The sequence below is a fragment of the Pelophylax lessonae genome (assembly GCF_965119305.1).
Source record: "Pelophylax lessonae genome assembly, chromosome: 13".
Classification (NCBI taxonomy): domain Eukaryota; kingdom Metazoa; phylum Chordata; class Amphibia; order Anura; family Ranidae; genus Pelophylax; species Pelophylax lessonae.
In genome coordinates, this window is record NC_138780.1 from 147,333,702 (window position 1) to 147,347,680 (window position 13,979).

The window sequence follows — 13,979 nt, forward strand, 5'->3', positions numbered from 1 at the left end:
TGTCTTGTCCAGCGCTGCCATCTCAGGTGTGGGCAGCTGGAGCGTCCTCTTCGGTGTCCTCTCCCGTGACGTCGGAGTCCCAGAATGCCCTGCTCATCACTTCCGGTGCGGGCGCGTCATCCCTGCACAGCTTCTGGGCATGCCCAGAAGCTATTCTGCAGGGAATGACGCGCCTGCACCGGAAGTTACGAGCAGGGCCGGTGCAGGTGCATTGACTCTTGGGATCGATGACACTCATCTCCCAGGAGTCAATGCAAGGAGGAAGTGACGGCACGGGCTGCGGCCGCAGAGGGAGGAAGAGGAAGGAAGGTAAGTATATTTTCATTAAAAAGAAGGTAAGTGAAACTAAAAAAAATGTAATTATCCAATTCTTTTTCAGGTAAATTAAAGCAAGCGGACGGTGAAAAAAACATTTTCAGGGTGGAAATCCGCTTTAAGACTGGCTCAGCCTTTACTGCAAATCTTTTGTTTTATCTCAGGTGAGGGCACATTGCACCTAGAGGTGGATATTAGGTGTTTGGTCACACAATCAAGAATCACTTGATATCACAGAACTTTTATAGAGTTACATCCATACCCCAGAAATAAAAAATTGCCAGGGTTGTTAACCCTTCCTAACACTCTCCAAAATGAAGAAAAAGGTTTTAGCTTCATATACGTTAATGTTTTCTTCTATGGGGCATATACAAGCATTTTCAGAACAATAAGTGATCGATGACTGCTTCTATATTCCTCCCCTACTCTTTCTTTTTTTATCTCGCAGCCCTTAGGGTCCTTTCACATGGGCGGTGCGCTCGGTGGACTCAGCAGGGATCCGCCGATCCCCGCTGAGCAGGCGGATGACATCTCCGTCTTCGCTTACTTTGCAGAGACAGAGCTGTCAGAGCCTCGCTCTTCTCTATGGGACATCGGATGAAAACGGACCGCCTGCCCATTTTCATCTGATCCAATCTGATCCTCCAGACGGATGGAAAATAGCTCTCACCTGTACATTTAGATCGACTGTAAGTGATTCACAAAGGCTCGGAAGCACGTCATTGATCGACCCTGGGCAATTCATTTTTCTTACCACAACCGATCAACTTGGGTCAATGGAAACCATTGCTACCTGTCACCCATTGCTGGAACATACCATTTTTGTCTCGCTCACTCGATTTCCGTTTCAATCATTTTGTCGTTTGATCATTCAGTTTTATAGCACCATTACGGAGAGTCACCCCTTTCTATTTGTCCTGGTGACCATGAACACTGAAAATAACCCCCCCCCCCTTTTTGGAGGTACCACTTTTTCTGTTGCAGGTATGAGACAGGAGGTGAAATCTTCAAAACAGGACACAGATGGTGAAAATACCTGGCAAGGGTTATAACTCCCCATTCCCCCCACTTTTGGAGGGACCTCTTTACCTGTTACAGATATGGGACGGAAAGTGAAATCTCTCAAACCTGACACAGATTGTGAAAATACCTGGCAGGGGTTATAACGCCCCCCCCCCCCCTTTTGGAGGTACCACTTTTTCTGTTGCAGGTATGAGACAGGAGGTGAAATCTTCCAAACAGGACATAGATGGTGAAAATACCTGGCAGGGGTTATAACTAGCCCCAGCCCCCCCGCTTTAGGACGGACCTCTTTTCCTGTTGCAGCTATGGGACAGGAAGTGAAATCTCTCAAACCTGACACAGATGGTGAAAATACCTGGCAGGGGTTATAACCCCCCTCCCCCTTATGCCTCGTACACACGCAACGATTATCGGCCGACCGATCGTCCGACTTTTGTCCAGAGTGGTGTTTTGTTGGTTGGAATGTGCCTAGACTGCACACGAATTTTCCCGCATGACAAAATTCTACTTCTGAAGTGATGTCATGTGTTGGTTTACTTTCCGTGTGTTTTTTCATCTCTGAGCATGCCCAGTCTTGCTCATCTGATTTTTGTCTGCCGAAATCTGTACTGACTGACGGAAAATCGGCCGTTGTGTTGACGGCCAACAAAAATGTTATAGTCTGCACACCAGATTTTTTTCGGCCGAAAAGTCGGAGTCGGTTGTCGGAAGCATCATACTAACAAGCTGAAAATCGGCCGATCGGACGTTGGCCGAAAATTCCCGGCCAATAATCGATGCGTGTGTACAGGGCATTACTCTATCCAAAAAAATAAAATAATTGCCTCCGGTTCTATTTTATAAGGGACAAGCTGAAATCCTCCCCATCATCATATCTGTGGCTATCTAAAGTGTCAAAGTTGAGCCTATTGTGTAATGGGCTGAGTAAGAAGTGCTGAGCTGGCTGTATATAATATTACCAGCCGCTTTATTGATCCTTCAGTGATCTCCCTGCCCTGGGATTTGTATTGCTCAGCTGTGAAAGAGCACTGAGTGCTGTGTGAGCTCCAGGACTGCTGCAGCTGTCAGTGATGAGAACCATCCAGCAGCTGCACCCTCATCATCAGCAGCCTGCCAGAGGAATATGAAGCCTGGCAGCATCCTCCATCCTCCTCCCTGCAAGCTGTAGGGGTAGGAGAACCACTGCCACCGCCACTGCCTCTGCTAGCACCATGGCCACAGACAGTAAGTAGCACAGGGATGGATGAGAGCCAAGGGAAGGGATGGTGCAGTCATTTTGTTTACCTCTCAGCAGATCCCAGCCCCTTCTGGCTGAGCTATAATAGGATGTAGGTTAGACATTGTGTATGCTGTATACTCTGTGCTGTGCTGGCTGCTGCAGTTATACATCCTCTGCTCTATAGGGTGTCATCCAATCATGTCATATAGGATGCATGCAGATTTATGTGATGTCTATGCTTATGTCCTACTTGTGATTATGTAATGGAGGTATCATATTAATAGATCTCTATGTATATGGTATTTCACATGTATATGTATTATTACTAGAATTGGATCATCCATTGTATATGTTGTGCTTATGCTTTGTGATGGATGTAAGCTGCAGTGTACCTTGTAATGCAGAGGAATGTGATCCTGGAGTATATACTGTGTATCTCTGCCTGTTACATCACTGAGCTCTTCAAGGGTCACGTCACCTAACAGCAATATTTCAGGTTCAGGTAGAAGCGGGTTATAGGGGATCCAATCCCGATCATTAAAATCTCACCTTAAGGGCTCATGCACACGGCCAGAATTAAAATCTTGTTTTCATCAGTTCATATTTTTTTTGCAGTTCTATTGTTCTCTAGGGGCCAATGCACACAGCGCTTAAAGTGTAATTCCACTTTTGCACCTACTTTATATTTGTTCCATGTCCTCATTCACATAGCAAAAAAAAAAATTGCAGCTTACCTTTTTCAGGTACTCTATTCAGGACCCTCCAGCAAGAAAAAATCCTAGCTGGATGGCATTTAGCACCAGAGGAGCTTCCAGGATTTTGGATGCGTGAATTTACAGCCATAGCGGCGAAAGGACAGGGGAACAAATAAAAAAAAAAAAATTGCAGCTTACCTTTTTCAGGTGCTCTATTCAGGGCCCTCCGGCAAGAAAAAAATCCTATCTGGATGGCATTTAGTTTTCTAAAGCGTTGTGTGTATAAATGATTTTTTGCCTCTTTTTAATTTTTTTTTGCATTTCAATGCTGCTGATTTCCTCCAACCTCTTTCAGCCACATCCTATCCACCTGCATGCACTGTATGTCAGCTGCACATCTTTGCTTAAGGACTGACTACCAGAGAATGACAATGATGAACAATGTCTGCACAAAATGCGTCGGCACAATCGCTTGTAGCCTCCCCCAGGGGTCCATGTGACAGGGTGACAGCACAGGAAGTGCCTGAAAAAAAGGACTTCCTGGTTGGATCTCCAGGTATGAAAGCTGCAGATTTAAAAGGATTCCAAAGAAATTTTGAAATGACACGTTGAAGCTTATATGACATTTTTGTGATTGGGTTAGCATCTGCTTTAATGAAAGCTGCAGATTTACAAAGATTGAAGACAAACATTTTGAAATGACATTAAAGTGGTTGTAAAGTCACAAATCTGAGATCCTGGAATCCCCTCTGTTACAGAAAGATATACTGTGCAGTATCTGTTATTAAAAAAAATTATGCTGCAAAATGCCTTATTTCATAGCGCCACTGTGCACTCACGTGACCTCCAAGCAATCAGCTTACCCGATCTGAGGACTACAGTGGGAGGGGCTGAGATTCTCCATTGACGTCACCCGGGAGGAGAGGGAGAGAGCGGTCACATGAGCACACAGCGGCGCTCTGAAATAAAGTATTTTGCAGGCTAATTAAAAAAAAAACAGATACTGCACAGTATATCTTTCTGTAACAGAGGGGCTTCCAGGATTTTGGATGCGTGACTTTACAGCCATAGTGGCAGGAGGAGAGGGGAAGAGATGGCTGACATACAGACTCCTGTGCAGGCGGGGAGGGAAGGGGAGAGGGAGAGACTGCAGGATGACGGAGTATCTTCTAAACTGACCACGGTATTATGAGTCAGCAGCCATGATTGCTGTGGTCAGCACACTAAGGGGGACACAGGAACAAGCAGGATCAACCAGGTATTTTACAGTATAGAGAGGGACAAATGACACTGCACAAGCACTATACTGTATATCCTGCTTTGAAGGAACAGGTTCATTTTTTTTTTTTTTTTAGGGTTACAACCACTTTAAGCAGCGGCTCACACTGATGCGATACGGGAAATGCACAGAAATCGCTGCATTTCCCGCATAGCACCTGCACTGTGTTCATGTGATCTGCTGTGAGTGTCAATTGAAAATTGATGACACCCCAAAAGCAGGTCGCAGAACAAAGTGCATTTTCCTGAATCGGATCGCATGGGTATGTATGTACACCCATGCAATCTGATTCCAGTGCGGCACAAAAAAGGTGCCTGCACCTTTTTCATGCGGATGCGGTGCAATTTGAGCCACAAAAAATGATCACACAGAATCACATGTGATTTGCACAGATATGTCCTGCGATTCCTGTAAAAATCACATGCAATGTGACAACGTGACCTGGGACTAAAGCTGAACTCCAGGTATGGTTTTAATAAAATAATTACGTTGGTCCATATTGTACCAATATAACTATGTATAATTGTATATTCCATACCGGTGGGACCGCTGGGGAAGTAGAGAATCACTGTAGTAGTCACTACTACTACTACAATGATCACTGTGGTCTTCCAGGTCCTGTACCGAGAAGCAGCCCTTCCGCATAGTGAACAAAGGGGGTCGCTTGCTTGGCACTGCCACCCTTCACACAACCTTGTTTTTTTTTCAATGAATACAAGAAATCTTTTGATTGGATAAGGTTAAGATTGTGACGTCACTGACCCACCCCAACTCATCCAATCAGTGAATGCCTTGCAGTCATAAAAAAAAAAAAAATACAAGGTGTTTTGTTAATGGCGGCCATGCAAAGCAAGTGACTCCCTGTGTTCTCTATGCAGAGGGGGGCATCTTGTCGCAGGACCTAGAAGACCGCAGTGATCGCATGCATTTATACACGTAAAATTCTTTTTTTTTGTGCAAAAGATTTGAATTACGCATATATGTGCATACATGTTTACATGCATGTACACGTAAAATACTGACCTCAGACACAGATTTATCTTTGTGCAATTTTATGGATCTGAATGCAGCGCTCTTTCTAATCTTTAAAGAACTTTTGCAGTCAAATGTGTGAAAACTCCACTATATGTTTGTGTATTCCCATTTAAACAGTATACCTTTTTTATGTACATAATTCTGAACTTTTAGATGTTTCTTATTTTGATTGACAGCAGCAGAAGCCCACGGCTCCCACTGCTTTCATTCTGTCATGTGAGACAGCACTGGATCAAGACAGGAAATATTGGGGGGGACAGCAGCTTGCGAAAGGTTCTTACTTTAATGCAGGTAATGCATTGGGGTAAAAAACAAAAAGTACCAATAGAACCCCATTTTAAATTCTAAAGCTTAAAGTGATTGTAAATGATCCCCTTGTAAAACAACACATTCAGGTCAAAATAGAAATGAAAGGCAAAACATTTTTGTATAGATATATAAAAAAAGAAAATCATAACTACTTTTTCTCTCTTTTTTTAAGTGATCACATTCCCTCTGTTCTCAGCTATGGAAGAGCTGGGGGAGGAGAAGCAGCCATACACTGATCTTCCCAGTGAAAGGCTGTGTAGCAGGGGAGGTGTGTGTAAGGAAAAGTCTAATCATTGGAGGAGAGTACACTGAGTTCCCAGCACAGCTAGAGAACTGACCACAGTGTGTTCTTCTGCTTAGTGTGGTCAGTTTTTAATAGGGAAGCAGAGAGACTGGCAGGAACACTCAGGGATTTCACATAAAGGAAGCAATACAAAGAGAACAGGATACTTTCTCAAAAAAGTACATGGTATAGCAGACACATATCAGGAGTATGAAATGTTAGGGTACCAAGCGCTTCCATAAAAAAAAAAATAATAATACGTCATACCTACCAAAACCATTGCACAGAGCAGCCCCAATCCTCCTTTTCTGGGGCCCCCTGCCGGCACTCCCTTCTCCTCCTCTTTAGTGAGTGCCCCCTTAGGAAGCTGCTACCAATGAGGGCATTCATGCGTGCACGATCCTGAGCCGCGCTGCCTGCATCCATAGACCTAGACAGCGTGGCTCGGTCCTACCCCCTCTACTCCCTTCTCAGCAGCTGCCTCCATGTCTAGTGAGGAGAGAGAGCAGAGAGAGCCGCAGCCCTCCAGCACAGTGCCGGATCAATATCAGGCTCAGGTAAGTATAGGGGGGAGCTGGGGATCCTAATAACAGATAATAGACATAATCTCTTCCTGCCATCGCTATAGCCAAAAGACAGCTACAGCACGGGCCTAAATTGCCGGGAGAACGTCCATGTCCTATGGGGCTCACGCGGCTTGCTCTGTGATCAGCGTGTCCACGATCCTGGACCCTTACCACGTGACATGATCAGCTATCAGCCAATGACAGCTGATCACGTGATGTAAACAGAGCCGGTATTCGACAATTTTTTTTCCTCACGCGAGAAAAAAAAAAAGGCCAATTACTGGCTTCTATCAGAGGGACATCGGTTTCTGAACAGAAAGAGAGCCACTGCTGCCTCATCTGTGCCCACCAGTGCCACCTACCAGTGCTCATTAGTGCTACCTACCAGTGCAAATCAGTGCCCAAGAGTGCCACCTATCAATGCCCACCAGTGCCACCTATCAGTGCGGATCAGTACTGCCAATCAGTGCCTCATCATCAGTGCTGGATATCAGTGTCACCTACCAGTGCCTATCAGTGCCCATCAGTGCCACCTATCAGTGCACATCAGTGCCACATATTAGAGCCCATCAGTGCCACCTATCAGTGCACATCAGTGCCACATATTAGAGCCCATCAGTGCCACCTATCAGTCCCCCTCAGTGCCACCTATCAGTGCCACCAATCAATGTCATCTATCAGTGCCACATATTAGTGCCCTTCAGTGCCACCAATCAATGTCATCTATCAGTGCCACATATTAGTGCCCTTCAGTGCCACCTATCAGTGCCACCAATCAATGTCATCTATCAGTGCCCACCAGTGACACCTTATCAGTGGCCATCAGTGCAGCCTATCAGTGCCCATCAGTGCAGCCTCATCAGCGCCCATCAATGAAGGAGAAAAATTACCAGTTTGCAAAATTTTACTATGAAAACTGTTTTGTTTTTTTTTCTGAAATTTTGGTATTTTTTTGTTTGTTTAGCAAAAAAAAAAAAAAACCCAGCAGTAAATAAATGTCACCAAAAGAAAGCTCTATTTGTGTCAACAAAATGTAATTTGGGTACAGTGTTGCATGACCGCACAATTGTCGTTCAAAGTGTGACAGCACTGAAAGCTGAAAATTGGCCTGGGCAGGAAGGGGGGTAAAATTGCCCTGTATTGAAGTGGTTAATGGAGAGAATGCATTACGGTAAAAAAACCTTTAGAAGCACTTTAAATTGATACTGTAAATGGAGATCACACACCAGGTAAACGTGCAAAAGCACATTAATCCCATCAGCATGAAAGTAGGAATAACGGCTCTTATATGTTCCACGCTGTCTTCAATGCTTCCTCAAAGAGAAAATCACTAATTGGATCTCTGGGCTCGCTGGGACTCCACCACTTCCACCTCACTGGAATATTGATATTTCCTATTTCTCTGGCCCGCTGGGTACATGCAGAACTAGGAGAAACGCTTTGGGGATTATTCAAAGTATATCTGAAGCCAATTTTATTTTTAGTTTAAAACAAAGAAAGAAAGGGTTAAAACATCTGTCCTAACACGTAAACACTTCTGATGCGACTCGGGTCTCATTGTTTTCAATGGTGGCTGTTCTAATCAATGCGACTCAGAACAATGTGATTTTGGAAAAAGTCGCTGCACAATTTTGATGCGATTTAAAGTGTGACTTGGCCCCGTAAAACAGTGTTTCTCAACCTTTTTTCAGTCAAGGCACCCTTTAAAAATTGTGGACAGTCTCAAGGCGTCCCATTCTGAAAGGTAAAAACTATTCTAATAGTCTAACATAATTCAGCAGCATCCTCAAGTCCAAGTAGGGCACCCAACGTTCGAGGTGATTTATTGTTCCAAAGCAAATACACTTTTGTAAACTGGTACTGAATAGTATGCCAATGTTTCTCTTCTCCCTCAGTTTTTCTCTATCATTCAGCTAATGTGAGGGGCAGAGGAGGGTCAAACAAGGATGCTATGCAGGCGACTGACATCCTCCTTATCAACTGATTATGCCAATGGTCGTTAGGACACCGGCAGCCAGAAGGTTGTAATAGTGCACAATGAAAATCTTTTTTTGAAAAAATTTTTGGGAAATTTTTAGCCATTTTGCCAAGGCACCCCTGAAGAGACCTCAAGGCACCCCAAGATGCCTGGGCACACTGGTTGAAAAAGGCTGCCATAGAATATGAAATGTTGCATTAAAGTCGCACCACATTATTGCACTGGAAATCGCATCAAAATTGCATCACAGTAGTGTGAACTGAGCCTAAAAGAGGTTGTAAACCCGTACAACTTTTTTTTTTGGCAACCTGTAAGAGAAACACATAATGAGCTAGTATGAGCGTAAGCAATTTTATGGTTGGTTATCTATTTAAATTGGGTAATACATTGCGTGTGTGTGTGTGTGCCCTAAAACAAATGGTAGCGTGTTTGTGCTTATGGTGTGCTAATATTGTATGACTTTAAATGGAACTACCTCTATTTTATTCCTCAGGGTGACTGTTTTCAGAAAATATAAAGTGTTTTGGGGGTTTTACCTAATCTTTAGGCCTAAAATTATTATTTACTCATGTGTGTAAAAAACATAAAGACGCCTCTGGCAGAGGAAGGGCTAGCCTGCTGGGTGCTAGATATATAAGCCTGTTTGGTAGGCTACGTAATAGGCATACAGGGCTGCTGTCTATGGGCTTTGAGTCTCATGGGGCTTTTCAAAACAAAACTATTTTCAGCATGCAAGCTGCACATGAGTTTTATTTTAAATCTTGATAAAGAAGTATCCTTTTTAAAAATGTTATTTTCTTCTTTTTGAAACACTATCAGTAAATATATCCACTATTTTTTTTTATTCTATTTTTTGGCGTTTTTTTTCTTTACTGTAGAACACGTGTGTCAAACACCTCTCCTGCAGCTGCCATGCCCCTCATCTCCAACCCACCTTGCCTCAGCAGTCTGCAGCAGAGAGGACAGAGCTCCTACTACAGATCCTGCACTTCTCTGTGCAGCAGTGGATGTGCTCATCTCTGCTCCCCCCCCCCCCCCCCAAGGAGTGTGAGTGGGCTCTCTGCCAGTCTGCACCTGTCCTTCACAGCTTAAGTCTTTATTTATTATTAAAACCAGTAATAAATAAATACAGAAGCAATTTTTTAATATGATAAAGGGTAGATGCATTTATAGAGTCTTACAGACACGTCCGGCCCTTTGAGGGCAACCACAATGCTGATGCGGTCCGCAATTAAATTGAGTTTGACACCCCTGCTATAGAAGATACTGATGCTGTATGACTTTTGTAATGATTATTTCCAAAAGGAATTTATGTTCCTTTAAAAAATTTATACATTGTATATTATATGTTGTAATATGTTTTATTATAGGCATCTACCATGTTTCCCCGAAAATAAGCCCTACCCTGAACATAAGACCTAGCGTGATTTTCGGGGAGGGCTGTGAAATAATCCCTAGTAAAGTCCTTGTAAAAATATATAATCCGTTTTGTAAAAAGATTATATTTTATTGGTTGAGCCAGATGGACTTGTGTCTTTTTTCAACCTGACTATGTATCTATGTAATATATAATGTCCAAGTGTCTCCATTTATAACTTTATTGTTGAAAATATCTTATTTACAGCACTGCTGGGCGCTCACGTGACCCGCGGGAGATCTTCTTCTCTTCTCCCGGCTGATGTCAGCGGCTCCTCCCTCTGCAGTCCTCGGAGGGGGCTGACATCTGCAGGGATCTCGGCTCCTCCCTCTGCAGTGCTCGGAGGGGGGCTGACGTTAGCAGGGATCTCGGCTCCTCCCTCTGCAGTGCTCGGAGGGGGGCTGACGTCAGCAGGGATCTCGGCTCCTCCCTCGGCAGTGCTCAGAGCGGAGAAGAAGAGCTACGGCGGGTCACGTGAGCGCCCAGTGGTGCTGTAAATAAGGTATTTTTGACAATAAAGTTACAAGAGGAGACTCACTGTACATTATATAATCTTTGTAAAAAAACGGATTACATATTTTTACAATGACTTTAACTAAGGTTTCATTTTGGGATTAAAGATGTCAAATTGATGACTTCTGAGCTGACAGGGGGGAGAGAAGACAGGGGACATAGATAAGACATCCCCTGAAGACAAGCCCTAGTGTTTTTTGTAGCCAAAAATAATATAAGACCCGATCCTATTCTCAGGGAAACACGGTATGTAAGTTGTGGATAACCTGTTTTTGCTAAACAATTAAATGGACTGCAACTGATATAAAATAGTAAACCCAAAGAGGGATATTAGGAGTTGCTGCCTGTAAATTTATTTTTGAGATATACAGTATACAGTTAGGGGAGGTAAATATAAAAAAAACTGTTGTTACTGGTACAGGAGGCAAAGGGCAATTTCCCAATAGGAATCCCTTTCCCACTGACAACCATTAACATTGGAATTTCCCCTCGGTTAGAGAAGGCTTCCTTTCAGTTCTTGTGTCTCTGGGATAGGAAGTGAGGGGAAATCACTGCACTGGGGAATTTAAACCTTGTCAAATGTTTGCCGAATGCCGACTTTTGTGAAAATTCTAGAGAAAAGGTATTTCAGGGGTTGGCTTAGATGTTATCAGTCTGGTCAGGGCCGGCCTTAGGTGATCAGGCGCCCTGTGCGAGCTAATCCTGTGGCGCCCCCCCGCGCGCATTTTCTTGCACCTTTTTTGCACTTTATTTGACTTTTCTTTTTTATGACCACTAATAACTTAGCCCTTATTACATCATAGACCCCCCACACAGAGCCCCCCTTACATCAGAGACCCCCCACACAGAGCCCCCTTTACATCAGAGACCCCCCCCACACAGAGCCCCCTTTACATCAGAGACCCCCCACACAGAGCCCCCTTTACATCAGAGACCCCCCACACAAAGCCCCCCCCACACAGAGCCCCCCGTCACATCAGAGACCCCCCAAACAGAGCCCCCCTCACATCAGAGACCCCAGAAACAAAGCCCCCCACATTAGAGACCCCCTCACATCAGAGACCCCCCACACAAAGCCCCCCTAAGATCAGCGACCCCCCTACACACACACAAAGCCCCCCTCACAGAGACCCCTAACACAAAGCCCCCCTCACATCAGAGACCCCACACACACAGAGCCCCCTTACATGAGAGACCCCCCCACACAGAGCCCCCCTCACATCAGAGACCCCCCACACAAAGCCCCCCTTACTTTAGACCCCCCCCTCCCCACGGAGCCCCCCACATCAGAGAGCCCCCCTTACATCACAGACCCCCCACACAAAGCCCCCCTCTCAGAGAGCCCCCCCCCCACACAGAGCACCCCCCCTTACATTTTTTGAAGGAGAGAGACCTCACTTACCTTACGTTGTCTGCAGCTTTTTTTTTCTTTAAACTTCCCGCCCACACATCCCCAGGAGTGTGGGCGGGCGGGAGGAGGAGGAGAAGGGGCGGGGCGAGGAGGAGCTGACGATCTCTCCTCCCTCCCTGCACTGACGCCAGAGGAGAGATCGTCAGCTTCTCCTTGCCCCGCCCCTTCTCCTCCTCCCGCCCGCCCACACTCCCGGGGATGTGTGGGCGGGAAGTCAGCATGGAAGGATCGGAGGCTGAGCTGTGTGAGAGATACACAGCTCGCCTCACTGCAACAATAGGTGACCAAGGCACGGCCGCACAGCGGGAGGTAAGCAACGGCCGCGGCCTGTGTTAACCCTGTCCAGGCCGCGGTCGCCGCTCACCTTCCGCTGTGCGGCCTGAATCGCCTGATCCTCTGCGAGCTGTGATAGCCGCACGGCGCCCTTGTTGCCCATGGCGCCCTGTGCGGCCGCACAGCTCGCACACCCCAAAGGCCGGCCCTGAGTCTGGTCTAGCAGTGCTGGGTTTAGGAGTTTGGCTTTACATAGGGACCCAGCATTGACTTGTATGTTCTTCAGGTGTCTTCATGGATTTGCTTCACTCTCTCTGGCCTTTTACCACAATCTCAAAATATACTCAGGAAAACAACTCCGGCACATCACTGAACCCTCAGCAATATCTTTATTAATGATTCATATAGCTCATAATTTCTACATGATCCATAGAGTTTATAAGTGCTTCACGATCTGGAAAGGGACAGGCGAGGCATCCAGCAACGCAGCTTGTCAAAGTCTATGGCAGGCTGCGTATGGACAAGGCTAAACGCGGTGCTGAGTGGTATTCGCCTTTAGGACCCTGTGGAGTTGATTTACTAAAACTGGAGAGTGCAAAATCTGGTGCAGCTCTGCATAGAATCCAATCAGCTTCCAAATTTTGTTGTCAAAGCCTAATTGAACAAGCTGATTTTGAAGTTAGAAGCTGATTTGCTGCCATGCACAGCTGCACCAAATTTTGCACTCTCCAGTTTTAGTAAATGAACCCCTGTGTGTTCAGTGTAGAGTGCCCGGAACGCAGGTCCTTTTAGTTCTAAGCAGATGTTTTCCTGAGCACAGGAGTCCCTGGACCCATGCCTAATCAATACACATTTGCTGACTTGAGCATCAAATCAGAGGTCACCACAGGGGCACAGTCATTCTGGAACAGAAAAGGTCTTCTCCAACCTGTGGCCACAAGGTTAAAAGTCCAAAGTACAAAATTCAGCCTAGCGCTCACTCCGAAGGGGAAGACTGGCGTGCTGCTCTCCTCAGGCAGGGAACTCCAACATGGGTACATAGAAAAAGAGAGAAAGGAGGCGGAAACACCTAGTGCATTACCCGTGGTCACTGTTTGCAAAATTTTAATAAAATGCCAAATGCATACTCACAGACATAAAGATGATAAAATCGTGTTACAAGCATCCACCATATGTGAACAGGAACAAGTCCTTCAATCAGGACCGCTAACGTGTTTCGGGGTTCAAGCCCCCTTCCTGTTCACATATGGTGGATGCTTGTAACACGATTTTATCATCTTTATGTCTGTGAGTATGCATTTGGCATTTTATTAAAATTTTGCAAACAGTGACCACGGGTAATGCACTAGGTGTTTGCGCCTCCTTTCTCTCTTTTTCTATGTACAAGGTTAAAAGTACACAATGTCTTTGTATGCTGTAGTATTACCAGGCCTCTTCACTGGCAACACATAGATTTGGCCATTGGTACAATACCTGCATGGAGTTTGTATGTTCTCCCCGTGCCTGTGTAGGTTTCCTCTGGGTAGTCCAGTTTCCTCCCACACTCCAAAGACAAGCTGGTGGGTAAACTTGCTCGTGTCTAAATTGGTACTAGAATGTGTATGTATGAATGTGAGTTAGGGACCTTAGATTGTAAGGTCCCCTCTTCCAGAAGCGCATTTAT

At 45.3% G+C, this 13,979-nt stretch overlaps 1 protein-coding gene across 1 annotated transcript in view; it reads left to right on the top strand.

The window, feature by feature from the left end:
- The first annotated feature begins 2,264 nt into the window (after positions 1-2,264).
- Positions 2,265-13,979, top strand: part of SYT16 (synaptotagmin 16) — a 149,525-nt gene continuing 137,810 nt past the window's right edge. The window contains exon 1 of the mRNA XM_082242623.1: positions 2,265-2,562. Coding sequence (XP_082098749.1) covers positions 2,550-2,562 — 13 coding nt within the window. The 5' untranslated portion in view covers positions 2,265-2,549. The remainder of the gene's footprint in view (positions 2,563-13,979) is intronic.